The 27,805-nt window shown below is 39.3% G+C and overlaps 1 protein-coding gene across 1 annotated transcript in view; it reads right to left on the bottom strand.

The window, feature by feature from the left end:
- Positions 1 to 27,805, bottom strand: part of tg (thyroglobulin) — a 350,909-nt gene that overhangs the window by 306,232 nt on the left and 16,872 nt on the right. Inside the window, exons 6-13 of the mRNA XM_059987817.1 lie at positions 25,715 to 25,821; positions 22,130 to 22,273; positions 19,080 to 19,265; positions 15,765 to 16,889; positions 10,418 to 11,005; positions 7,562 to 7,804; positions 4,022 to 4,159; positions 191 to 268 (exon numbers count right to left, since the gene is read on the bottom strand). Of these exons, the coding sequence (XP_059843800.1) occupies positions 191 to 268; positions 4,022 to 4,159; positions 7,562 to 7,804; positions 10,418 to 11,005; positions 15,765 to 16,889; positions 19,080 to 19,265; positions 22,130 to 22,273; positions 25,715 to 25,821 (2,609 nt within the window). The remainder of the gene's footprint in view (positions 1 to 190; positions 269 to 4,021; positions 4,160 to 7,561; positions 7,805 to 10,417; positions 11,006 to 15,764; positions 16,890 to 19,079; positions 19,266 to 22,129; positions 22,274 to 25,714; positions 25,822 to 27,805) is intronic.

The raw sequence follows: 27,805 nt of genomic DNA, 5'->3' as shown, positions 1-27,805 counted from the left end.
ACAACCAGAATACTGGGAATGCTACAAACTTGTCAGAGATTAAAATGAGGAGCGACCAGACCACTGCAGATTGTTTCACATTGTTGAGATTCTTAAATATGAATCAATGAACAAAAGGATAATGGACAATATTAGAATTTGACATGAGTTAGGATTTGGTCAGCAGGTGTTTGTGCCATTTTCAACTTACATTGTGGCATCTCAGTCAAGCGGTTGACCAGCGAACCAGGAATATAACTTCCAATCTCATCTACACACCAACAGTGACCTGGATTGAAGCAAAGAAGCAATTCAGAGCTGTACAACTCTGTGTCAAACAATGTCAAATCAGTATGAAGGACGATGATAGCAGGCTGCAGTCTCTATAAAAAGGCATTCAAAAAGCACATAGAAATAAACTAATTAGAAGTGAGTTACAAACATTAATCCAATCAAAGGGTAAAGAAAGTTCAGTTGTTACCATATCATTGCTCAATCCTTTCCACAATTCACTTATATCAATCTTTTTTATTGAGTTTCAAATAGATAAACATAACAATGATAATGATACAAAGAGATCGGGGTTACATTAATAACGGTTAAAGTATACGTAAACAGACTCTGAATAACATGTGTAATCTAAGCCTCCCAATCTCTTAGAAACTAAACATGAGAAAGATTCAAAGAAAAAAGATTTTTACAAGAGAGAAGAAAGAATCCCCCTAAACTAACAAAAAAAAACAAAGTAAAAACAAAACAAAAGCTGGACTGCCTTGTTTCATTTGTTAAAATAGTTAATTGTCATTAACTCCGCTCTATACATGAACAAGAAGTTATTGAGAAGGATTTGGAAAAGGTACAATTCACTTTTTATCAAATCCCATTGATCATGTTTTGACCAATACTTAAATTCCAAATCTGAATGCTCCATAGACTCTCCCCGTTTAAAAAAAACACTAGGTTCTTCACAGCTCAGTGGTGGACGTAGAAAATAGAAGAAATGCATACTGTTTGTGCTGATTCTAAAGATCTATTGTTTACTAATAGCAACTAGCCCATTACAAGCCATTTTTTAATGATCATTCAGTCATTAGAACACTTCCAAAGCACCTTGGATTCACTCTCACTCTCCCACTCCTTTGAAAGCCTGTTAGACTAAACATTATATTTCTCCTCTTAGTCAGAGAGGTGCAGAGGCAACAGAGTGGAGGAGCAGTTAGCACTGCTGCCTCACTGCCCAGGGGATGCAGATTAGAATCTGACAGGTTCTGCAGATTCCCCTGGCATAGGTGCTTCATTTGCCTCCCACAACACAACGATGTGCAGAGAGATGAATTACCTCATTTAAACTATATCTGATTGTTGTAAGTCCATAACATCCCCAATCGGAGAAGACATAACTCAACTCAGGTTCACCAGTTGTATACATAAGGCATCGACTCACAGCTGTTTCATGTTTTGAGCAGTGGTCAATCAACAACCGGGACTAATTGGCAAGAACAGATTAAAGGAAGGCAAGGCCAAGTGGAGTGGCCATCACTGGGTGGAGATTTTCAGGCTTTAGCTCTTCAAAGTTTCAGTGAGGAGAGACTTCAGTGATGGAAGGAAAAAAAGTGTAGGTAGAAGTTTTTTTCTCCCACAGTTTATTTATTGTGTGCCGTTTTGGTCAACTACCTACAGGAAAAATAGACAATAGACAGTAGGTGCAAGAGTAGGCCATTCGGCCCTTCTAGCCAGCACTGCCATTCACTGTGATCATGGCTGATCATACACAATCAGTACCCCGTTCCTGCCCTCTCCCCATATCCCTTGACCCCGCTATCTATAAGAGCTCTATCTAACTCTCTCTTGAATGCATCCAGAGACTTGGCCTCCACTGCCTTCTGGGGCAGAGCATTCCACATATCCACCACTCTCTGGGTGAAAAAGTTTTTCGGCATCTCTGTTCTAAATGGCCTACCCCTTATTCTTAAACTGTGGCCTCTAGTTCTGGACTCACCCATCAGCGGGAACATGCTTCCTGCCTCCAGTGTGTCCAATCCCTTAATAATCTTATATGTTTCAATCAGATCCCCTCTCATCCTTCTAAATTCCAGTGTATACAAGCCCAGTCACTCCAATCCTTCAACGTATGACAGTCCCGCCATTCCAGGAATTAACCTTGTGAACCTACGCTGCACTCCCTCAATAGCAAGAATGTCCTTCCTCAAATTTGGAGACCAAAACTGCACACAATACTCCAAGTGGGGTCTCACCAGGGCCCTGTACAGCTGCAGAAGGACCTCTTTACTCCTATACGCAATTCCTCTTGTTACAAAGGCCAGCATGCCATTAGCTTTCTTCACTGCCTGCTGTACCTGCATGCTTGCTTTTATTGACTGATGTACAAGAACACCTAGATCTCGTTGTACTTCCCCTTTTCCTAACTTGATTCCATTTAGATAGTGATCTGCCTTCCTGTTCTTGCCACCAAAGTGGATAACCTCACATTTATCCACATTAAACTGCATCTGCCATACATTTGCCTACTCACCCAACCTGTCCAAGTCACCCTGCATTCTCATAACATCCTCCTGACATTTCACACTGCCACCCAGCTTTGTGTCATCAGCAAATTTGCTAATGTTACTTTTAATCCCTTCATCTAAATCATTAATGTATATTGTAAACAGCTGCGGTCCCAGCACCGAACCTTGCGGTACCCCACTGGTCACAGCATTCCATTCCAAAAGGGACCCGTTAATCGCTACTCTTTGTTTCCTGTCAGCCAGCCAATTTTCAATCCATGTCAGTACTCTGCCCCCAATACCATGTGCCCTCATTTTGCCCACTAATCTCCTATGTGGGACTTTATCAAAAGCTTTCTGGAGGTCCAGGTACACTACATCCACTGGCCACTTGTCCATTTTCATAGTTACATCCTCAAAAAACTCCAGAAGATTAGTCAAGCATGATTTTCCCTTCATAAATCCATACTGACTCGGACTGATTCTTCTACTGCTATCCAAATGTCTCGTAATTTCCTCTTTTATAATTGACTCCAGCATCTTTCCCACCACTGACGTCAGGCTAACCGGTCTATAATTCCCTATAAATGTAAATAAGGTTGAAAGAATACAAAGAAAAATTACAAGGATGTTGCTGGGTCTGGAGGACCTGAGTTATAAGGAAAGGTTGAATAAACACGTACAAACAAGCTGGAGGAACTCAACAGGTTGGGCAGCATCCGTTGAAACAGCATCTGCAGTGTACTTTGTGTTTAAGATTGAATAAGTTAGAAATTTATTCCATGGAACATGGAAGATTGAGGGGAGGTCTGATAGAGGGGTACAGATCACGTAAATGAAAGCTGGCTTTTTCCACTGAGGTTGGATGGGACTACAATTAGAGGTCATAGGTTAAGGGTAAAAGGTTAAAAGTTTAAGGGTTTCAAGAGTGTGGAATGAGCTGCCAGTGCAAGTGTGCATACGAGCTCGATTTCAATGTTTAAAAGAGGTTTGGATAGGTACATGGTTGGTAGGGGTATGAAGGGCTATGGACCCAGTGCAGATAGATGTGAGTCAGCATTTTAAATAGAACAGCATGGATCAAATGGGCTGAATGGCCTACTATACTATACTTTTCTGTGACTCTATGACTCTGGAATAGGCAAGTGGCAGTAGAATCAAAAGGTATTTGATGGACATGTAACATAGGATAGCTTGCAGGGTTGCAGGAATAAAAGGAGAGAAATGGAAATGATATTTCTCCAATGGAGATTGGCATGGAGTTCAAGGGCTTTATCAATGCTGTAATAAGTAAATACGTAAATAAAGTAAAATTTCCAACTTCTCATGTGCCTCTCATCTGCACATTAAACAATTATATTTAGAGATTTACTCCCTCAAGGTGCTTTTTAGAACAATATTGCTTTAACACTATTCCAGAATTATCATTGTGTTTGAAGAGTTCAAATATTTGTCACTGTCTCTTTTTGCTGATTCCTATTGAAAGATCTTGGCTCTCTGCTTGTAATATTTTGAAGTTAAACTGTTGAACTCACCCGTTCTCTCATAACACTGGATAGGCTCCCAGTTTCCAAAACCATTACACTGGGGAATGTAGGGGATGTAACCTTTTAGAGTTGACTCGCCATTGTTCCTCTCCTTTGTCAGTTGATTTTTCTGGTAGAATTCCAGGGCTGTTAGAAGATGAAGTAACAGTTTGATATAAACAGATCTAGCAGAGGAATGCCAGAACAGTTTTACAATCCAAGGTGCTTTTTCAGAAATACAGCTCTATAAGAATTTCCTGGAAGTAATCTAAAGATAGACAAAGCTCCAGATTTGGAAACCAAAAACCAAAAAAAATACAGTTGCTGAAATCTGAAATAGAAGAAAAAATTACTTAAAATACCCAGCAGGTCAGACAGCCCCTATGGAGAGGGAAAGAGAGCTAACATTTAAAGTTGTTGATCTTACATTAACAGATTCATCAGCATTTGTTTTCCCTTTTATTTATTTCTTTTCCTGTGTCACACATTGCATGCAGCCATTCTAATTTACTAAACCCTACAAAATTCAATATAGATTCCAGATGCCCAGTCCCAGTTCTCCCTAAGACCAAATGTCAGTTAGCAAATTCAAAAATTTTCCACAATTCTTTTAATTGAAAACCTAAGGTGAAAATTTAAGGCTAACTAATGACAAATACTGTTCGATGCAAAGCTACAAGCAAATCATGAATGGGGGGGATGTGGTGGTGGGAGATGAATGAGCGCTTTGGGGGTTCAAGGTGATACATTTTGGAATTACAACATTATGTTGTATACAATATCTTTAATGCAGCAAAATACTTCAAGATTCCTCAGCATAGAATAAAAACAACTGGATGCAGAGTCAGTGGAGATACCATGAAGACTAATCTAAATAAGCCTTAAGCTTGGTGGAAATTTCCTGTACAGTCCTAAGGTGGATTAAACCATACTCACAGGACAAGGACTATTTTGTATTAATTGGAAGCTGCATGTCTGACTGAACAAAAATGACACGTAGAGTGCCTCAAAGGTCCATACTAGGGCTTCTTCTGTTTAACATGTACATGCTCCCTCCAGCTCAGATCATGGTAAGCATCAGAGTATCTTACCTTAATTATGCAAATGACACTCAGATTTATATACGTGTCATCAAGTGATTATGGTCCCATACAGTCACGAAAAAAACCCAGTATTGGACAAATCCCTGATTGGGTGAGCCAAAATTTCCTCCAGTCAAACAAAGAGAAAACTGAAATAACTGTTCTTGGTGCCAAAAAAGAAGTCTGTGCTCAGTTAGAATGCCTGTCGTTAAAGATGACAAACCAAGCCAGAAACCTTGGTGTTGTGATAGACTCTGACTTAAATTTTAACCGCCACATTCAGACAATTACAAAGCCTACTACTGTTTTAAAAATATAGCCAGAGTTAAAGGACTTATGTCTCAGCAGGATCTAGACAAACTCACCCATGCATTTATTTTTAATAGGCTTGACTACTGTAATAGTGTTTTCACAGGTCCCTGTAAAAAAACCCCTCAGACAGTTGCAACTCATTCAGAACGCTGCTGCTAGAGTCCTCACTCAGGCCAAGAAATAAGTTCTCAGATCACTACACTGGCTTCCTGTCCATCAGAGGACTGACTTTAAACTATTACTACTGGTTTATAAAGCTGTGGTGAACTATATATACCTGTCTGGACACGCCCCCTGCTGACTGCTCCTGTGGCTCCTCCCACAGACCCCTGTATAAAGGCGATCAAGGCCTGAGCCCGGCCTCTCAGTCTCCAGGATGTAGTATGGTGGTCACTCACTGCTTGTTCCTTCTTCCAGTCAATAAAAGCCGATATCTCGCCTTACATCTCAGAGTGAGTTATTGATGGTGCATCAAAAGCACTAGGGCCAAAGTACATCTCCAATCTCTTGCTACATTACGAACCTTCCTGAGTTCTCAGGTCGCCCGGGGCAGGTCTACTTACTGACCCCAGGGTCAAAGCTAAACATGGTGAAGCAGCTTTTAGTTACTATGCTCTACATATCTGGAGTGACCTTCCAGAGGATCTGAAGTCTGCCCTAACCTTAAGTTCTTTTAAATTGAGGTTTAAAATATTTCTTTGTGCTGTAGCTTTTAATTTAGATCTCCTGAACTGTAACCTCTATTTATCATATCCATTTTTTGTGTGATTTTATTCTCATATATACAGTCGGCACTCCTTATCCGCGAGTTCTGCATGTGCAAATTCAGCGAATCAAGAAAACCTGGAAGTACTCTTCCAGCACTTGTTGTTCCAGCATTATTCAAAGCCTCCGTGTCATCTGAGGGATAACAACATGCCTACAACCACTGCAAGATTTGTTTGATGATGCAAAGAAAAAGAAGAGACAGCTTCTTATAACAATGTTTCTAACTGGAGCATCTAGTCTCGACATTCAACGCTTGAAGATCCTCAGCCCTCAACCTCTGCAGTTCCTGACTTTAGTATTATTGATTCTCCTCCAAAGCGTCATTCCCTACACAAGACAGTGTAACAACTACTGTACAAGTATAACAAGTTTTACTCGTTGTTTGATCTCCGTTCACCTCGCGTCTCATTTGTTCACTGCTTGTGTTGTGAGTGAGAGGAACATGTACAGTATTTTTTTCTTGTCAATATTCCCTAAACATTACAGTATAACAACTATTTAGATGGCATTTACATTGTATTGGGTATTATAAGTAAACTAGAGACGATTTAAAGTATATGACAGGATATTGGTAGATTATATGCGTCTATTATATAAGTCCCTTTATATAAGGGACTTGAGCATCCATGTTTTTTGGTATCCATGCGGGGTCTCGGAAATCAATCCCTTGCGGATAAAGAGGGCCAACTGTATTGTCTGAAAGTTGATGTTTGATTTTTATATCTTGTGCTATGAACCGCCTTCTGTTTGAAAAGTGCTATACAAATAAACTTGCTTGCTTGCTTAAGGGGGGAAAGGGGTGGGGGGGGTAAATTTAGGAAGTATATTCCGGAGAAAAATGTTTTGTCTGCTAAAATCCGTTTCTGGTGGTGAAGCAAAGGAAATAGTAATGTGATAAATTGGAAGAGCAAATAGATTAATTAGTTATGATTGTAGGAAGTATAGGGATTGAAACAGATTCTGGCCACCTTATTAGGTACCTCCAACTCTATTTTTTCCTGTACCTTGATGCAAAAAGATAGCAGAAGTCTGTCAAATCTACATCACAAAATGTCACTTTGTTCATCTTGACTTCCTCTGGGAGGCTGGGATGCAGATTTCCACCTCCCTGTGCATGAACACGGTTTTCTGATTTCACTCCTAGATGGCTTGGTTCTAAGTGGATGGGAGAAGGGGCAATGGGGATAAGTAATATTTGAGGCACTGGAGTCAACGTACAGTATGTCCTGTCAGATACTGAAATGTCATGATTGGGAAACACTGTTCCTTTGGTTTAACTCGTTAAATTTATACATTAACATAGACTTTCCTACAGAAACAGGAGAATGAAATAGTGAATCATGTTATAAAATAGATTAATTCACACACATTAAATAAATATACTCACTAGATTGGGCAGCCAATCGAATAGCGTAGTCAGATCCACTCAGCAATTTTTCAAAAATGGAAATATCTGACTGTGAATTCTCAGAGAAGTGAAGCAGCTCACTCTCAGTCAGATGTATACCACTTGCTAAGAGGAAACCCTGTGTAAAAGGAATTTCTGAATTGTTGGAAGCAAAGATGAGTTCATCGGCCTCATCAATAAACTGAAGGACTTGTGCAGTAGCAAGAGCACATGATCCTGGACCTGGAAAAAAATAGTAGCGGTATATCACACAGACACAATCCAAATAAAACATAATAACTGGGAGATTGTAGTAGAATTGTTAAAGCTCCACCAGACCCGTACCTCAATACCTCAAGTCTCCTCCATATTTTGTTCAGAATAATGGTCAATGTATTTTACCCACAAGAAACTATAACATGTTGAGCTGAATCATACGTGCTAATCAAGAGAAAACAGGAGAAAGAGGGAAAATAGAATTGGATCTTTACCTCAATAGCATTGAGATATAAGTGGAACGATTGGTTTCACAACACCTCAGAGAGACCCCATGTAGAGTCATCCTTTGAATTATGGATATGATATCTCTGGGAAGATACCTTGCTCATTTATGATGTAGTATGCAGATTCACCAAAATGATGAAGAGTCTTAATAATGAAACAAGTCATGGAACTTTGCCCTGCATCAGAGTCATTAAAGCATACAGCACAGAAACCTACCCATTAGCCAACCATCAAGCATTCATTTACACTAATAACATACTAATCTCATTTTATTCCCTCCACATTCCCATTGGCATGACCCATATTCTACACAGGCCTACACCATTGGGTAATTTACAGCGGCCAATTCATCTACCAGTCCGCACAATTTAAAGATAAACTGCAACACCCAGAAGAAACCCATACAATAAAATAAAGATGGGGCAATTTAACACAGAATTCAGAGGTCAGGATTGAAACCTAGAGCTGTGGTACAGCACTGTTATTGTGTTACAGTACAAATAAAGCATTTCTAACATTTAGCTTCATTCCCATCAATGGTACAACATTTAGTCAAGAACATAAAGCATATTTGGAAGAGTTGGGTGGAAATGACCTTTTCCCAGTTGCATTAAATAAAATGTCCAAGGAATGAGAATCAAGGTAACATCCAGAAAGTCAGGAGGAAACCTGACTGTGTGGGTTCAGAATTGGCTTGCCCACAGTAGGAAGAGGGTGGTCAATGTATTTTATTTGGAGCTCAGTGTCCAGCAGTTTTTTCCAGGGATCTGTCGTGGGGCCCCTACCCTCTGTCATTTGTAAAGATGACTTGGATGACAAAGTGGAGTGGTAAGTTAGTAAGTTTGAAGATGCATTGAAGTTTGGAGGTATTGTGAATAATATAGAAGGGTATTGTACGTTACAGTGGATTGTAGACAGGTTGTAGAGTTGTAGAGTTTTATAGACAGGTTAGAGAAGAGGCAGATGGAGTTCAATACAGAAAATTGTTAAGAGATACACTTAAACATAGAAAAGAACAACACATTACAGGCCCTTCAGCACACGATGTTGTGTTGTTGTCCATAAACCTACCCCACAATCAATCTAACCCTTCCCTCCTATACCACTCATAATCAACCATTTATTCTTACATCCATGTGCCAATCCGAAAGTCTGTTAAATGTTCTTATTTGATCAGCCTCCACTGTCACTCCTGAACATGGGTTCAAGGCACCTACAAATTCCGTGTGAAAAAACAACTTCTGATATCTCCGCGAAACTTTCCTCCGCTCAACTTAGAGGAATATCATCTGCCCTGGGATAAAGGTGCTGACTGTTTCTCACATTCTTATACATGTCTATCAAGTTGCCTCTCATCCTCCTTTGCTCCAAAAAGAAAATCCCTAGTTCACTCAACCTTCCTTCATAAGACATGTTCTCTAATTTTACCAAGATCCTGCTAAATCTCCTCTACACTCTCTCTCTACTGTTTCGCAACCTTCTCATAATGAGTGAGGCAACCAGAACTCAACACAATGCTCTAAATGTGGTCTAATTAAAGTTCCATAGAACTGCAACATTTCCTAATGACTCTTGAACTCAGTCTCCCAACTAATGAAGGCCAACACCCCATATACCTTCTTAACTACCCTATCAACTCACTCATCAACTTTGAGGGGTCTCTGGACACGGACCCAAGAATTGTCTTTCTCCATACTGTTAATAATTCTGACATTAACGTTGTACTCTGCCTTCAAGTTCAATTATCTGGGACCCCTGCTCTTGATGAATTTTATAAATGACATAGATAAGGAAGAAGGGTGGGTTAGTACGTTTGCAGGTGATAAGAAGTTTGGTGGTGTTAAGGATAATGTTGAAGTTTGTTGTAGGTTACAAAACAACATTGAAAAGATGCAGAGCTGGGATGAGAAAAGGTAGATAGAGTCAAATCTAGAAAGGTGTGAAGTGATACACTTTGGAAGGTCGAAGGTGTTCAGATTCAAAAATGAAAAATCGTGTTCTGGTAAGCCATGAGCTAAAAGGATGGGCAGGAGTGACTAAATGAGCTACTGTGGTTGAACTCAATGGAAAAGGTCATTTGCAGTTTATGGATTCACTGCAAATTATCACAGCATATTGGTGAAGACTAAGAATGAAAGTGAATACCCATACAATATGGATAGAGAAAAGGATAAGGAAACCAAAGTATGAGAGAAGAATGGAAGACCAAACATGAAAGGGAAGAGGATTTATGAGGTATAGCCAAAAACAGTGGGATAAATATCAAAAGAGGGAAACAGCAAAGAGGGGTTGAGGGAAAAGAGAAGGGGAGGAAACTAGTATGTATGACTTTTTAACTGTAGTATCGCTTACATTGTGGAGTCTGATTTAGTTCAGCTTTTGTTCCTGGCAGCTCTTGCCCTTTTTCATCAACACACCAACATTTCCGCAGCTCCAAGTCACCTATCTCTACACTGAAATCAGAATACGAGCCAGGGTAGTGATTTACATGGCCAAACAACAGCTGCCAAAATGTGTAAGGGTGCAGTAGAACATTGACGTCCAGTTCTGAGTTGGCAAGTGCTTCAAAATCATCAGCAGAAATAGAATCAAATGTTGGGTATGGAGAGAGCACTGGAAAGACATATTGATGCCCCTTGTCATATAGTTCCTTCAGAAACAGCTCAAAGCTGATGGATGCTTGAGATGACCTATGGTAGTCAATGATTTCATCCATGACAGTTGACACATTCCAGTTTCCTTTATTCTCAGAAATCCAGTGATGATAAAAGGAGATGACCTGAAAAGGGGGGCCATCACATTGGACACGTCTCCAGTCTCCATTTTCTCTGCATTGGGGAATGTAAGCTGCAGGCGTTGAAAATGGGCTTGAGTCTCTCAGAATTGTCTCAATTGTTTGAATGAACTTCTCAGCTGCTAGCAACTGGCAAGCACTGGGGCCTGGTAAGGTTAAAAAAAGAATATGAATATAAAGTTCAGAACAAGAATGTTCAGTCTTGGCTTAATCAGGTACCTAATATTTTTTTTAAATCTATAAACAAGATTTGAGTTTCTTTGCAAATCTAACATATACAGTATGTAGCATTTTTCTACTGGCCCTAACAGAGTGGTTTTCTGGAGCTTTTTGGAAAACAGTCATGAATCAATCACATTGGAGTAGGATTAGACACATATTGTAGGTAAGAAAAGCAAAAGGGAGAAATACCGTCAATATAATGCCTTTTAAAATTACTTTAAAAACATTCCTTGAATTATACTTGAGGAAACAAAGCAGTGATTTTTTTTGAAATAGCGTAGCAATTAGCATCACACTATTACAGCTTGGGGTATTGGAGTTCAATCCCGACATCCATTGTAAGGAGTCTCTGATTGTCCTTTCTGTGGAAAGCGTGGGTTTTTTCAGGTGCTCCAGTTTCCTCTCAAAATCTAAAGATGTACTGACTAGGATAATTGGTCCAATTTTACATTGTGCCATGATTAAGTCAGTGTTAAATCAGGGTTGATGGAGGTTGCCTGGGCAGTACAGATTGAAGGGCCAGAAGGTTCTATTCTGCATTGTATCTTTAAATAATAAATAAATAATTTCTACTAATATTATAAGATTTCTTAAACTACAATGCTCAACTACAAACATGAGAAAATGTGCAGATGCTGGAAATCCAAGTAACACACACAAAGTGCTGGAGGAACTCAGCAGGCCAGGCAGCATCTATGGAAAAGAGTATAGTCAATGTTTCGAGTCGAGACTTTTCCTCATCAATGCTGATGAACGGTCTCAGCCTAAAATGTCAATTATACTCTTTTCCATAGATGTTGTCTGTTATGACCAGCTAGTTTGTTTTGGTTAAGTGGAGGGAGTATAAGTATTGGCCAGTGCATCAGAGACAGCTTTCTTCAATACTACCATGGGACTTTTCAACTCAGAGGGGAAGGAAGAAAATATTTGTTTAACGTTTTAAATTGAGAACCAATTCTTCATTACTGCACCAAAGTATTAGTGTAGATTGTAAAATCGAATCTTCACAATGTGACTGGAGTCCCTATCTTATTGCTGGAAGGCAGATGTCACCAATTAAGCCAGGCTGATGCATTTTAGTGCAATCATTAAACCACTGCCTTTTATAGCATCACAGACACTTCTCTACCATTTTTTTAAAGTTAGGTGTTCTTTTGTTAAACTGAATTCAAATTATCAACTTCAAATAAGTTTTAAACTCACATTCGTAGAACTATTATTCCAGGTCTCTTGATTTTGATAAGACATAGGAGCAGAATTAGGCCATTTGACCCATCGAGTCTGCTCCACCAATCCACCTTGGATGATTTATTATCTCTCTTAACCCCATTCTCCTGCCTTCTCCCTGTACCCTTTGATGCCCTTACTAATCAACAACCTATCAACTTCCGCTTTAAATATACCCAATGACATGGCCTGCACAGCCATCTTTGGCAATGAATTCCACAGATTCATCACACTCTGGCTAAAGAAATTCCTCCTCATCTCTGCTATAAAATGATGTCCTTGTATTCAGAGGCTATGCCCTCTGGTCCTAGACTCCTCCACTACATGAAACATACTCTCCATGTTCACACTATCTAGGCCTTTCAATATTTGATAAGTTTCAATGAGATCCCATCATTCTTCCAAACCCCAGCAGGTACAGGCCTACAGTCATCAAATACTCCTCATACATTCACCTTTTCACTCCTAGAATTATTCTTGTGAACCTCCTCTGGACCCTGTCCATTGCCAGCCCATCTTTTCTCAGCTAAGGAGCCCAAAGTTGCTCAGAATACTCCATATGGTCTGACCAAGGCCTTATAAAGCCTCAGCATTACATCCTTGTTTTTTATATTCTGGTCCTAATGAAATGAAAGCTACATTTACATTCCTTACCAGCAACTCAACCTGCAAAATAACCTTTAGGGAACCTTACACAAGGACTCCTTTGCACCAATATTCTTCCTGTTTTTTAAAATACTTCTGCCAACGTGCAGGATGATACACTTCCCTGAAATGTTTTCCATCTGCTATTTCCTTGCCCATTCTCCTAATCTAAGTCCTACTGCAGGCACCCTGCTTCCTCCACACCACCTGTCCCTTCACGTACCTTCACATCATTTGCAAATCATTGACTTATAATGTAAAAAGAAGTGGTTCCAACACTGTGGAACACTATTAGTCACTGGAAGTGAACCAGAAAAGGCCTTCTTTATTTCCACTCCTTGGCTCCTGCCTATCAGTCAATCTTCTATCCATAATAGTACATTTCCTGTAATATTATGGGCTCTAACCTTGGTTAGCTGCCTCATGTGTGGCACCCTGTCAAGGATCTTCTGAAAATTCAAGTAAACAACATCCATAGTCTCTCCTTTGTCTATCCTGCCTTTTATTTCTTCAAAGAATTCCAACAGATTTGTCAAGCAAAATTTCCCCTAAGAAAACCATACTGACTTTGGCCTGTTTTGTCATGTGGCTCCGAGTACCTGAAAGCCCATCCTTTACAATGGAATGCAACACTTTCCTAGTCCCTGCAGTCAGACAAACTGGCCTGATATTCCTTTATATTGTCTTCCCTCCTTCTTAAAGAGTGCAGTGACATTTGCAATTTTCCAGTTCACTGGAACCATTCCAAAACCCAGTGATTATTGAAGTATGACTGCTAATGCCTCCACAATTTCTTCAGCTACTACTTTCAGAATACTGGGATGCTGGCCATAAGTCATTGAAGCACATTCAGGCCATTTGGCCCATTGAGACTTCTCCACCATTCCATCACGGCTGATTTATGATTCCTCTCCGCCCCATTCTCCTTCTCTCTCTCTGTAACCATTGACACTTCCATTAATCAAGAACCTATTAACTTCTGATTGAAACACACCCACAAATACTGTCTGGCTAAAGAAGTCCCTCTGCATTCTAAAGAAATGCCCCTCTATTCGGAGGCTTTGCCCTCTGGTCCTAAATTCCCCACTAATGGAAGCATTCTTTCTACATCCATTCTATTCGAGTCTTTCAATATTCAATAGGTTTCAATGGGATTCCCCCTCATTCTTCTAAACTCCAGCGAGTTCATGTCTAGAGCCATCAAATGCACCTCGTTTGTTAACCCTTTCATTGCCAGAATAATTCTCATCAACCTCCTCTGGACACTCTCTAATGCCAGTGCCTTCTTTATTAGATAAGAGCCCAAAACTGCAGACACTATAGTCTATCTGTTCCTGGTGACTTATCTACCTTTAGATCTTTCAGCTTCCCAAGCACCTTATCCTTAGTAATGGCACCTTATTCTTAGTAATATAAATACTTCTGCTCCAATATGCTCTCATTTCAAGGCCATAGTAAGGTTGGGCAAGTACAGTAAACAAAATATTCTGCACTTCAGTCTGAAGCATGTTTCTTTAATGTAACGAAGACTTGTGCACACACTTTGGTAATCCTAAAATGAATTCCGGAATAACCCTGGAGACATTTTAATGCTCAATTAAAGCTAGAAAAGTATTCTGAGATGTAGCCGAAGCTGTTATAAATTTATATTAGGTTACTATTAGATCTTCCATCACTCTTTTACTTAGCATATTTCAAGCCTGCTTATAAAAGTCTGACTAGGCTGCATCTGGAGTATTGCTCTCAATTCTGGTTGTTTGCTATAGAAAAGCTGTGCTGGCTACAGAAAAGGTTCAACAGAAGTTTACGAGAACACTGTTTAGGTTAAAGGGCATGTGCTATAAGGAGACATTAGATAAAGTAGAGTTCTTTTCTATGAAACAACAGAGGCTGAGCAAAGATCTGATAGAAGTAAATAAAATTATGAGAGGCCTTGACATTTCCCCCAGGACTGATGTGTTTCATTCTCGGGGGACATGCACTTAAGGTCAGAGGAGGAAAGTGGCAAGTGCTTAGAATGTGCTGTCAGGAGCTGTAGTGGAGACAGATACAATATAAGTAGTTGGATAGGCTCTTAAACATAGAGCATGGAGCGATATGGAATATGTACATGCAGAAGGGATTTGGTATCATTAGCTTAATTAGTTTAACACAGTATCTTGGGACAAAGGGTCTGTTCCCATGTTGTACTATTTCAAGTTTTAATGTCTATGACTAAGTCAGTGAGTAAATAAACAGCTTCTTTTCTCCCCGGTTCATTAGACAACTATCCTAACTCTGTGGCCTTGGTTACAACACCAACCCGAAATATTTTTCATTAAATTATTTCACCAAAACTCCCCATAACTTTGAACGCCCCTTTAAAATTTCTTAAATTACCATTTTAACTTTCCTGTTCCAAGAGAATAATCCCAATTTCTCTGGACTACGTGAAGCAATTTGACAGAATTTATCTAGCCTAATTTATCACTTGTGATGTTGAAATCCATCAGTAATTATCAAAATGTTTAGTTTAATTGATTTTTTTTTGTCCCTAGCTATTCTTGTGTTCATTTTTTACATTAATTTATGTTGTGGATTATTTGTTCTTTGTAGAATCAAAGGGGTCTTCATTCTATTGATTTTAATTAATGCTCAGAATTTGAAAACAAAAGCTGCTTCATCTTTAGTAAGATTTCATTTCTGGAAAAAGCCTGACAAATCAACTCCCGTCTACTTTATTGTCCTGAAACTGACTACTCAAGATTAATGTAGTATCTGCGCAGATGCAAATTTTGATAGACAAACCACCACTGAAGTAATGAAACTTACACTTCATGCTTTTTCCATCCGGTTTTCTTATTCCAGGAGTCTTTCTGCCCTGCAAGTCCACACAGAAGCAATTCATCCCATCACATTGCATGGATAGAAAACCACCATCTGCTCCACAGGAAGGAACAAACACATCAGATCCAGCTGGCTGCTGTTCTTTCATGAGTATAGAACTCTTACGTTGTTGCTCACACGGGGTAGAACATTGTGGCCTTTGACCCTGAACTCTTGTGTTTGGAACCTTCAATCTTTGATTGTCCACACATGAATCAAGGTATAAGCCTTGACACTGGACTTCCTCATAGTGACCATCTCTAGTGCACCTGGGAACAAACAGCTTTGAGTTCTGATGGTCACAAATTCCTAATCTGGCACTTCTTAAAATTAGCTGGATGATTTCAGATAAACTGCCATCATCTGCATCAAAAAAGCTGATGATTTCATGCAATATCCTGAGAACATTACGTTGCTCAAAAAGTGATGCCATAAGTCTTACAATGTTCTGGTTCTGCTGTAAATTAACTGCCCGTCCAAAGTTGTCCAAAATTGTCTGATTCAAATTGAAGGCGTCCCTGGAGAATTCTGCTGTTCCTTTTGAAAGGTAAGAGTCTTCGAGGGGTGAAAACAACTTGGCAAGTTCCACAAAATTCCCTCCACTGTACATTCCTGTTAAGCCAATCTGCTGGAAGAACTGACTGAAATTAAAAGTTCCCATGCTCCCAAGACTTCCAGTGAAATTGAAGTGACCCACATTTTTCAGAAATTTGCCCCCAAACATATTTTCTATGAAGAATTTGGAGGTAGCAGAGAACTGAAGAGCAGTAAGAGCAAGGTCCTTAGATAGAAACATTTGTTCCACAAACTCACCCAGAATCCCTTCTAGATTGAAATTGCCAATGTCTGACTCTACAGCCTGGAGCATGGAAACCAGAAAATCTGATTTTACCAACAACTCTTTCAGATCTGGGCTGCAGTGGCTGAGAGCCTTGCTAATTTTTTCGAGGACCTGAGGTGGAGATGCAGGCACAGTGAAAATATTGTTTTGACTGAAGTGACCAACCGGTCCGTAGAAAAGCCATGACAACGTGCGTTTCCTTTCAGATTCACAGTTACTTCCTTTATCCCCTGGAATTTAAAGAGATCAGTTACAGATATATGAAATTGGCGCATGAACAGGCTAATCAATATTCAGTTAAATGTTTCTGCATCTGTACCCTGAATCCCATTTAGCAACTTTATAGTCTTTGATATCCTTATATGTTCTTACAAGTCCATATTACTCAAACTTGAGTAGCTTCTCGAAGAAGCAAATTCCAAATAGAGGGTTCGTGATTTCAATATTGAAATGCTTAATTCTAACAAATTCCATTACTCTTGTTTTCTGAACCAATTAAATTTAGTTTATCAATTTGTTACTAAAGAAGTATTTCTTGCAAGATTTGGCTGCGGTTGCTTAAACCCAACAATCATTTATAATACAGGTTACTATTTCCATGTCATTATTCACATATTGAAAAACTTGATGCCAGAGCTCACCTCTGTTCCACAAACAGGATTTATCTTTCTCAAGAATGCAGTGTTGACTTATTACCTACGCCTACCCATCCAAATCCAAAAAGATAAACCTCAGATACAACAGGCTCTTGGGCAATATAGTGCTATCACTTTAGCTACAGGGATGCGTAGAACAACTTGTGTGAAGTGTGAAGTATCTCAAGCTGTCTTTGACAGCTTGCTTAGTCATGTTCTGGATAGAAGAGGCCCCATCAGACAGACACAGCATGGATTCATGAAGGGCAGGTTCTATTTGATGAACTTACTGGAGTTCTTTGATGACATAATGAGTGCAGTGGATAGAGGGGTACAAGTGGATGTTGTATACTTGGATTTTCAGAAGGCATTCAATAAGGTGCTGCAAAAAGACATTTATAAGATGAGGATGCATGGTGTTAGGGAAAACATGCTGGCATGGATAGAGGATTGGCTAACCAATAGAAGGCAGAGAATTGAGATAAATGGGTGTTACTCTGGTTGGCAGTCAGTGGTGAGCAGACTGCTGCATGGGTTGGTGATAAGCCTGCAATTGTTCATGATGTACATAATTTGAAAGAGGAAATCTGGTGTAGTGTATCTAAATTTGCTAATGACTCTAAATTGAGTGGAAAAGCAAACTGTATAGAGGATGCCAAGAGTCTATAAAGAGACATAGCTAGATTAAATGACTGGGCAAGGGTCTGGCAGATGGAGTACAATGTTGGTAAATGCAAAGTTGTCCACTTTGGAAGGAAAAATAGAAGATCAAAGTATTATTTAAATGATGAAAGATTGCAGAGTGATGTTATGCGGAAGGATTTGGGAGTGTTTGTGCATGAATCACAAAAGGCTGGTTTGCAGGTTTTCAAGAAGCCAAATGGAATGTTGCCCTTCATTGCAGGAGGGAATGAAATTAAGAACAGGGAGGTTATGCTCTAACTTTATTGGGTAATGGTGAGGCCACACCTGGTGTACTGAACAGTTGGGGTCTCCTTACCTGAGAAAATATATACTGACTTTGGATATGGTGCGGAGGAAATTCACCAGGTTGATTCTAAAGATGAGGATGTTAGCCTATGAGGACAGACTAGGTTGACTGTAACTATATTTGCTGCAATTCAGAAGAATGAGCAGGGATCTTATAAAAACACATACAATTATGAAAAGACAAATAAGGTAGAAACAGTGAAGTTGAATCCACTGGTAAGTGAGACTAGATCTAGAGAACATAGCCTCATAAGTTGGGGGAGTAGATTTAGGAAGGAGACGAGGAGAAACTGCTTTTCCAGAGAGTGGTGAATCTGTGGATTTCTCTGCTCTGAGGAATAACAGAGGCTATCTTAATAAATATATATAAGACACAGCTGGACTTTTGCAAAGCAGGGGAATTAAGGGGAATGGTGAAATGCAGGTAAGTAGAGTTCAGTCTACTGCCAGACAGATCAGCCATGATTTATCAATGGAGGAGCATGGTCAACAGATCAGAAGGCCTCTCCTGCTCCCTTTTTTAATGTTATTATGTTCTTATATAGTTTTTGACTGTTTTCAAAATGGCTCTTGAAACCTTTTGACTTAGAAACATATGTACTATTAGTGAGCTGCAGCTAAAAATGAAATGAGGCCATATACCAGTTACAACAGGGAGAAAGATGAAAGATCAGGTACAATATGTTTCCAGTCTTTCTGCTCATTGGTGGAAGGACGGTAGAATGGGAGAATTTCCAGGGACATTCTAGACCACTGGAAATATAAGTAGTGATAAAAGTACCAACAAAAACTTACCACAGTTAGGTTTTCTGTCCTGTTGCCTTGTTCCAAGCAATTCCTCTCCATTGGAATCTGAGCACCAGCATTGGCCCCCCTTCTGGCATTGTATGGGCAGATAGTTCCCATTGTCATCACATGATGGAGTGAAGACATCATCAAATGAAGCTGCTGTAAACCTCTCTATTTCACATCTCGTTGGGCCTATAACAATGGATATGTAAGCATCATTTCAATTTTATGTTTTGATCTTTTCTCATTTGCTTTTTTTAAAATTTTAGTTATGATGTCAGAAAACATACATATGTTGCTTTTATTTGTTGGGGCATTTGTTGGAAAGTCATCCTGCAAGTCTATAAAACTTTGAACTAAGTCACATTTGGAGTATTGTGTCAGTTCTGATCACCACATTTCAGAAAGGATGTAGAGGCTTTTGAGAGGGTTTAGAAGAGGAGCACCAGTTTGAAAAAACTTGGATTATTTTCTACAGAGTCTTAGGGGCTGAGGGATAACCTGATAGAAGTAGATATAATTGTTAAAGGCATGGTCAAAATCAATTCCACAAGGTGGAAATGACAACAATAGAGGGCCTAGCTTTAAGGTGAACAGGAGAACTGTAATGTGTGAGACATTTTTTTTACACAGGGAGTAGTAGGTGCCTGAAACGCACACACTGCCGGAATTGGTGGCAGCAGATAGGATGCCAATGTTTAAGAGGCACTTGGACAAGTACATGACAAAATCGAGGGATATAGACCATGTGCAAGCAGATAAGATTAGTTTAAAACAGCATCTTGTTTGGCCCAGGTATTGTAAGCTAAAGGGATAGTCCATCCTTTTCTGTTCTGTGTTTTATGATCATTATTCCCAAATTCCACAAACACTTCTACCAGTTTCTCATCCTCAATCCCTAATACAAGATCAAGTACAGCCCGCTCCTTATTAGGGATTCAGTTTACTGTATTAAACTTTCATCCCATCTAAGCCATTTACATGAAGCAATCTCAGCCAATATTAGGAAAGTTAAAAACTGCAACTACCACTATGTTTTTGTTTTCACACCTTACTGTGATCACCAATATATATTTTGACTACTAGAGTTATTCATACTGCCTATTGTATAATCCCATAAAATTATAACTACACTCTGCCCATATAGCCCAACTGGCCGATCGCTCTAGAATATCCTCCTGAGCAAAGGTGAAATATTCCCTCTCCAATAATAATACAAGTTGGAGTGTAAGCTTCAGGAGCTTGTGTCTAAACATGAGAAAAAGCCTTTGAGTTTATAGGTAGAAAATTAATGCTTTTTCCTCAGTGTGCACCTTTCCTGAGTGCTCTTCCTGGTCCACGTCAGTGTCAAAAGCCACAACTGACTCCCTATTGATATCTTGCTTTCCTTTCTATGACTTGCCCTCACATGTCAGGGTGCGACAGTAGCACAGCGGTTAGCTCAATGCTATTACAGCTCGGGATACTGGAGATCGGAAGTTCAATTCCAATACATTCTGTAAGGAGCTTGTATGTCCTTCCCATAAATGCAAAGGTTTCCTCCCACGTTGCAAAGTGGTTAATTGATCATTGTAAATTGTCCTGTGCTTAGGCTAGCATTAAACAGGTGGGCTGTTGGGCTGGAAGGGCCTGTTTCATGATTGATAGAAGATTAAATAAATAAATAATGGATAAGTGAATGCAATAACTTTCAATCCTCAAGCAGAAAGATAACCCTGGTACGCAGCACAATAGGTCAACATATATATTTTGTACACTGTATATTCTTTAAAGTTTGGTTTCACAGAAATTGGAATCCTAGGTTAAATGTCAGTGCCAACTGCACTGGTCACCTCAGAGAAAGAACAAAACAACTAGGAAAGACCAGTTTGCTTGACAAAGGACCCAGGACGCCTTCCTTCCTTCATCAATACATATGATGCACAGGAGTTACTGGACAACCACATACATAATTTTATGAAATCTCCAACTCCCAACATTTCTCTGAGAATGTTTCATTGTGAGCTAGACAAATGCTACCACTAATTTTCTGTGCCAGTACATTGTAATTCACAGTAGTGTGAGAAGGCCATCAAAACAAGCCCGACAAGACATCTTTAAATGTGAAATACCCTTGGATAGTAAGACCATATATTTTGGATATATACCTCAAGAACGGTTGAAAAGAGATAAATATTTAATGAATATACTGTTGGTGGCTGGTAAAAAGACTCTTACTAGGAAATGGTTATCACAGGAGAGCCCAACTTTAAATACATGAATGGAAATTACAATGGACATTTACAAAATGGAGAAGATAACAGCATCTGTTAATCATAAGCTGGAACAATTTGATTCATCCTGGGAAAAATGGTTTAACTACATAATGCCTCATAGGCCTGATTTTATTCTCACAAATCAATAAATCTGTTGTAAAAAAAAAAGATTACTCCCTACTTGTACATAGTTCTTTCCTTTTCCTTGTTTTTTGTTTCCACTCTTTTCTATAAGTGTGTACCCCAGATAAATATTTTGTGGAGATTTGTGATATATATGATTATATGATGTATATGTACAATGTCTGAAATACACCTTATGGAAATGTTTGTTTGATGAACTTCAATAAAAAAAATTACAAAAAAAAGAAATATAAAATATAAAGGCCTGGTTCATTTCTTTAGACAATAAAAGACACTATTGTTGACAATGCAAGAACAATTTGCTTTTAGAATTCAGCAGGAGAAAGAAGGATAATCTTGAGTCAGAGGGGCCAGAGAAACCGTCAAGTCACAGTCATGACTAGAGATCACAAAGATTTACTTTTCACAGGTCAGGAAGCATCACACAAGGTCCAATTTTGATCACAGCTATAGCATTTCATTGTGTCCAGGTCCAGTAGACAATCAGATGATAGTGCCCAAAGCTCTTTTAATGCAGACCCCTTACAGCCAGAGCACAAAGGAGTCATGTATCAAAACAAAGGCGCAGGACCATTGCAGTAATACCACACAAATATATAATACATATATACTGTGCAATAGTGAATGGGTTGTAAATCTTTCTTCATGAGAACTCACATCGAAACCTGCCAGTAATCAACATCTGTACCGCAAGGAACCTTCTTCTCAGGATTCGGTAAATACCGGTCTCTGTAAAAGTGTGGCCGGTCTGTGGGCCAGTAAATATACTATCATATATTTCATCCAGTAGTAACTCCAGGCCTGACAAATGAAAAGAACAAGAATAGTCAGAGATATCAACTATGTTTCAACATATTCAACGTGCTAAAAGGCTTCAGCATTGGGAAGGTGAAGGGTTGGAAAATATTCTATGGCATTCAGCTGGCATAAAGCATTTTGTGGAATTGGCCATCAAACTAACAAATTCAGAGCTGAGCAGGCCTTAGCTTTGCTCTAATGTCAATTTTTTAGGTAGAGATGCTTTCTCTGACTGAAATGAGACAAAAGAAGTTTGTAAAGCTGCAAAAAATACAGGGGAGATAAAACATCTGTGACCTTGGAGATGGGCTGTATCATCAGAAGATCCCCACAATCAGGCCAGAGTGAACAGCGTCTCTTGTTTTCCCCCTGCAGTGCTGACAGTGGAAGCTGTACTGTCCGTTAGGAAGCAGAAATGACTTGGGAAAATATGGATGAAGGATAATATGTATGCTTGCTGTTCCAGGTGAATGCAGGCAGAAGGAATAGTTACTGAAGAACCACATCAGTGATTACCAAAAAGCCTTTGGCATAAATGGTAATAATCGAAGGTTGGTCAGTAAGTCAGTAGATGTCAGCAGAGGTGTCAAGAAAAGGCTCAACTTTGATGTAGAAACTTGGGTGATATGGGCCACAGGTAACTATGTCAGGAAGAATTAAGGAAGAAATAGCAATATAACTGAATAGAAATGATTCCATCAGACAGACTCAGTATGGATCCATTAAGGTCAGGTCCTCTTTGATGAACTTACTGGAATTCTTTGAGAGTGCAATGAGCACCGTGGATAGTGAGGAACAGGTGCCTGCTGCATTGTTCAATTTACAGAAAGCATTCAATAAGGTGCCACATAAAAGACTTATCCATGAGATAAGGATGTATAGATCTGGGGGTAATGTATTAGCATGGACTGAGGATCGGTTAACCAATAGAAAGTAGGAAGTTCAGACAAATGAGTGTTTCTCTGGTTGAAAGTCAATGGTGAGCAGAGTGCTGCAGGTGTTAGTGCTGAACCCACAACTGTGCATGATAATACATTAATGATTCAGATGAGGGGGCTGAGTGTAGCATGTCTATGCTTGCTGATGAAAATAAGCTGAGCGGAAAAGCAAATTGTGCAGAGGATATGGAGAGTCTACAGAGAGATATACAGTAGATGGCTTAAGTGAGTGGGCAAGAATTTAGCTGATGGATGTTGGCAAATGTAAAATCATCCATTTTGAAAGGAAAAGTAGAAGATGAGATTATTATTTAAATAGTGAAAGATTGCAACATGCTGTTATGCAGAGGGGCTTGGGATTTCAAAAGGTTGGTTTGCAGGTGCAACAGATAATTGAGACTGCAAATGGAAACTTGGCCTTCATTGTTTGGGGAATTGAAATTAAGAGCAGGGAGATTATACTTCCACTGTGCAGGGTACTGGTGAGGGTACACTTGGAGTGCTGTATGCAAATCTGTTCTCTTAATTTGAGAGGCTTTGGAGGCTGTGCAGATGAGGTTCACCGGGTTGATTCCGGAGAGGAGGGGGTTAGTATATGAGGAGAGATTCAGCCGCCTGGGACTATACTTGTTGGAATTCATGAAAATGAGAGGGGTTCTCATAGAAACATATCAATTATAAAATGGATAGTAAGATAGAAGCAGGAAACTTGTTTCTACTAGTAGTTAACATAGAATTAGAGCATAATAGGTTATTAGAATGAGGAATATAACCTCAAGATTTGGGGAGCAGATTTAGGTTGGAGATGAGGGGAAACTGTTTTCCCAGAGAAAAGTAAATCTGTGGAATTCTCTGCCCAGGAAACAGTTAAGTACCCAATTAAATATATTTACAGTTTGATAGATTTTTGCATAGCAGGGTTATGGAGAAAGGGCAGGTAGATGGAGCTGAGTCCATGGCCACTTCAGCCATGATTTTATTGAATGGCGGAGCAGGCTCGATGGGCCAGATGGCCTACTCCTGCTCCTATTTCTTATGTTCTTATGTCTATTGTAAAGTAGTCACATGGTTTCTGCATTTTGGGTTTTTCCTATGCAAATAAATTGATGGAAAAAGGGCTTCAGTGTCAACTGATTACTGTGGGTAACACTTATAGTATATTCAGAAAATAATTTAAAATATACTTGAAGAATAGAAAAACGGATTTAAAGTATGATTAGACCATAGGAAAACTGACTGGTCTTTGGGCATAAAGTTCCTTACCTGTTTATTTCAATTATCCTGACAAGACATATTCAAATCAACTCCAATTCGTGCTAGTCTTTATACTCTTTAAAAATCAACTCCCGATCTAGATTCCACCTCTCAGCCTTTCAGCATATCTTTCTGCTCTTTTTCTCCCACCTACTGATCAAGTTTCATTATGAACTAATGTCTTCTGCAACTTTCTGTGATTGTAAGATGCTCATTCTAACCAGTCAGTCTAAAAAATATAGTCTTAATTTAATATGATCTCACTGCTCTTGGATTCTACATCCTTAGATATAATGATGCAAATCTACTTGTCTGCAGCTCAATCCAGATGAATTTGTATTCCTTATTGTTAGTTATATCCCTTTATTAATTGTATTTTTATCATTTTTAACTAGTACATCCACATTCACCTTTATATCCTCCCTGTCACAAAGACCTTCATTTTATCGCCCTTTCTGTCTCTGCCTCAGCTCACGGTCACAGAAACCTCCTGTCACTTCAGGGCCTCCACATTTCCAATGCACTAAGCCAGCCTCACTTTTCTCCGCTCAGTTTTTAAATAGATTTTTAAATCTCCGAGCTTGGACTCGATACTGGAACCTCCGAGCTTGGACTTGATACTGGAACCTCGGAGTCAGGACTTGATACTGGAATCTCCGAGCTTGGACTTGATACTGGAACCACGGAGTCAGGACTTGATATACTTGAACCTCAGAGTCAGGACTTCATACTGGAACCTCCGAGCTTCGACTTGATACTGGAAACTCGGAGTCAGGACTTGATACTGGAACCTCGGAGTCAGGAGTTGATACTGGAACTTTTTAAAGGATTTTTAAATAGAGCTACAGCTTAGTTGGAAGCTAGTCTAGCTCAGTAAGCATGCAACATCAGACAGCATCTATAGAGGTTAGCAAACAGTCGACATTTCAGGCTGAGATCCTTCGTTAGGATTGTTGACGCCCGAGTCTTGTTGAAGGGATCGCAACCTGAATCATCAACTGTCCTCTTCCTTCCATAGATGCAGCCTGACCTACTGAGCTCCTCCAGAGTCCAGCATCTTTGGTCTGTTGTGAATACCAGTTGTAAACTCAACTATACTACTGCAGCACAGAGCTAGAAGAGGTGCAATAATAGTCTTGACTTCTACCTCCGTAAAGACCACATGGCAATAGAAATACATGGGCAATTTAAGGGGAATTGAATATTAATGAAATTTGTTTTAAATGCTGTTCAGTAAAGACTGTTCACTCACCGGTACCCTGAAGCTCGCGCCCTAATCTATCAGCACAGTAACAGTAACCAGAAACATTAGCAAATTTCTGCCTGAAGGCACTGAATGTACGGAATGTATCAGGAAACCTGAGAGAAAAGAACACAAACATTTTTATCAGTTTCCACAATCTTAAAACAGTTCAAGAATGAAAACACTGTTCAGACATTTAATTTCATTAAAATATGTACATTTTTGTAAGAACATTGTATACTTATCCAGGCTAATCATGGTTGGCCTATTCTTTAAATGACTAGCTTTCATATTTGGATCTCTTGTACTATTCCTGGTCCAGTTTGAGTGTTTTAACTAACTGCTGTTCCCAGTCTTTTCCTTTCCTCCTCTGCCAGGAGTATGATGCATGGCAGCCATGGCAACTCAATTATCTTAAACAGACTAAGCAGGAGTGAACCCAGAGAGACAGAGTTTCAAGGAAGAGAAGGATAAGTAGTTGGTAATAATAGAAAAACAGAAAATACTGCAAATACTCAGTATGCAAATACTCAGTATGTCATACTCAGTATGTCAGCCTGTATAGATGGAAAGATTTCAGGTCAAATCCTTTACTCTTTTATTTCAGATTTCCGGCATCTGCCGTTTTTCTTTTGATTTTCAGTTTCCCCTCAGTGTCCCAATCAATATTTATTCCTCATCCAGCATCAATAAAATAGGTTGATAGTCATCATTGCACCTATTTGAGAAGCACAGCTGAATGGAAATTTGCTGTCCATTTTTTCCACAATCTGACAGCTGTGATTTAAAAGTACTTAACTGGCTTTAAATTGGAGTTTTGGATGTTTAGGCAGATACAACGAAGACCGCAGAGCTTGAACACATCTCTTAGAATCTGCACATGCATCCTCTCCAAATTCAGCAGCAGCACCCAGCTGAGAGAGAATGTCCAAAGTAAAAGAATCAAGTGATGGCCAAAGTCTTTCAGCAAGGAAATCCTGGTGCAGTTCTTAAGCGAAAATGCTCTTGGTTCATTCCATTAGCGCACGGCAATGGCTGTACTTATTCCAGATATCGGGAAGAGGACAAAAAAATTAATAAACCGGGGTTGTTGATCTTGACTGCCATCAAGTGGCTAGTGTTGGTACTACTGAAATTGAAAGCATTTATCTTCAATTTAATTCTCGTATGATCAAACAACCCGCTAACATCAGCAGTTAGGATCATGTCATAAATAACAACTTGATAACCATATCTGAGGACATCTTCAGTAGCTTGTTTGTGGGGATGAACTCATTTTTAACACGTAGCTCGACAAGCCTCATCCCAAAATACAGTGTACAGTCACTAGGTGGACCGTGAGTCCTGAAAGGCAGCAGGTGATCCAGGATTTGAAATGAAGTTCCCAGAAACTTGATAATATTTAAGTTCCAATGGGACTCTGACTCAAATATACAGAGTTTTTCAGATGTTATTCAAGAGACGTTGCTATAGAACACAAAACATAGAATTCAGAACATAGAAGAGTACATGTAACAGTTTCTTCCCCCAAGCTATCAGACTCCTCAATACCCGAAGCCTGGACTGACACCTTGCCCTATTGTTTATTATTTATTGTAATGCCTGCACTGTTTTTGTGCACTTTATGCAGTCCAGTGTAGGTTTGTAGTCTAGTGTAGCTTTCTCTGTGTTGTTTTTTTTTATTACGTCGTTCAGTCTAGTTTTTGTACTGTGTTATGTAACACCATGGTCCCGAAAAACGTCGTCTCATTTTTACTATGCACTGTACCAGCAGTTATGGTTGAAATGACAATAAAAGTTGACTTGACTTGACTTACATGGCCCTTGATGTTGTGCCAACCTTTTAACCTACTCCAAGATCAATCTAATGCTTTCCTCCCACATGGCCTTCAAATTTTATTTCATCCATATGTCATTCTGAGAGTCTTAAAGTCAATAATGACTTGTATGTTCCAATTATACATCACTCTGTGTAAAAGCTCTACCTTTAACATTCCACCCTATACTTTCCTCCAATCACCTTAAAGTTATGCCTTCTTTTATTAGCCATTTCTACTTTGGGGAATAGATGCCAGCTATCCACTCAATCAATACCTTTTA

This window comes from Hypanus sabinus, chromosome 1 (assembly GCF_030144855.1).
Source record: "Hypanus sabinus isolate sHypSab1 chromosome 1, sHypSab1.hap1, whole genome shotgun sequence".
Taxonomy (NCBI): Eukaryota; Metazoa; Chordata; class Chondrichthyes; order Myliobatiformes; family Dasyatidae; genus Hypanus; species Hypanus sabinus.
Note: the sequence above shows the minus strand (reverse complement) of the source record. Positions and strands in the feature narration are given on the sequence as shown.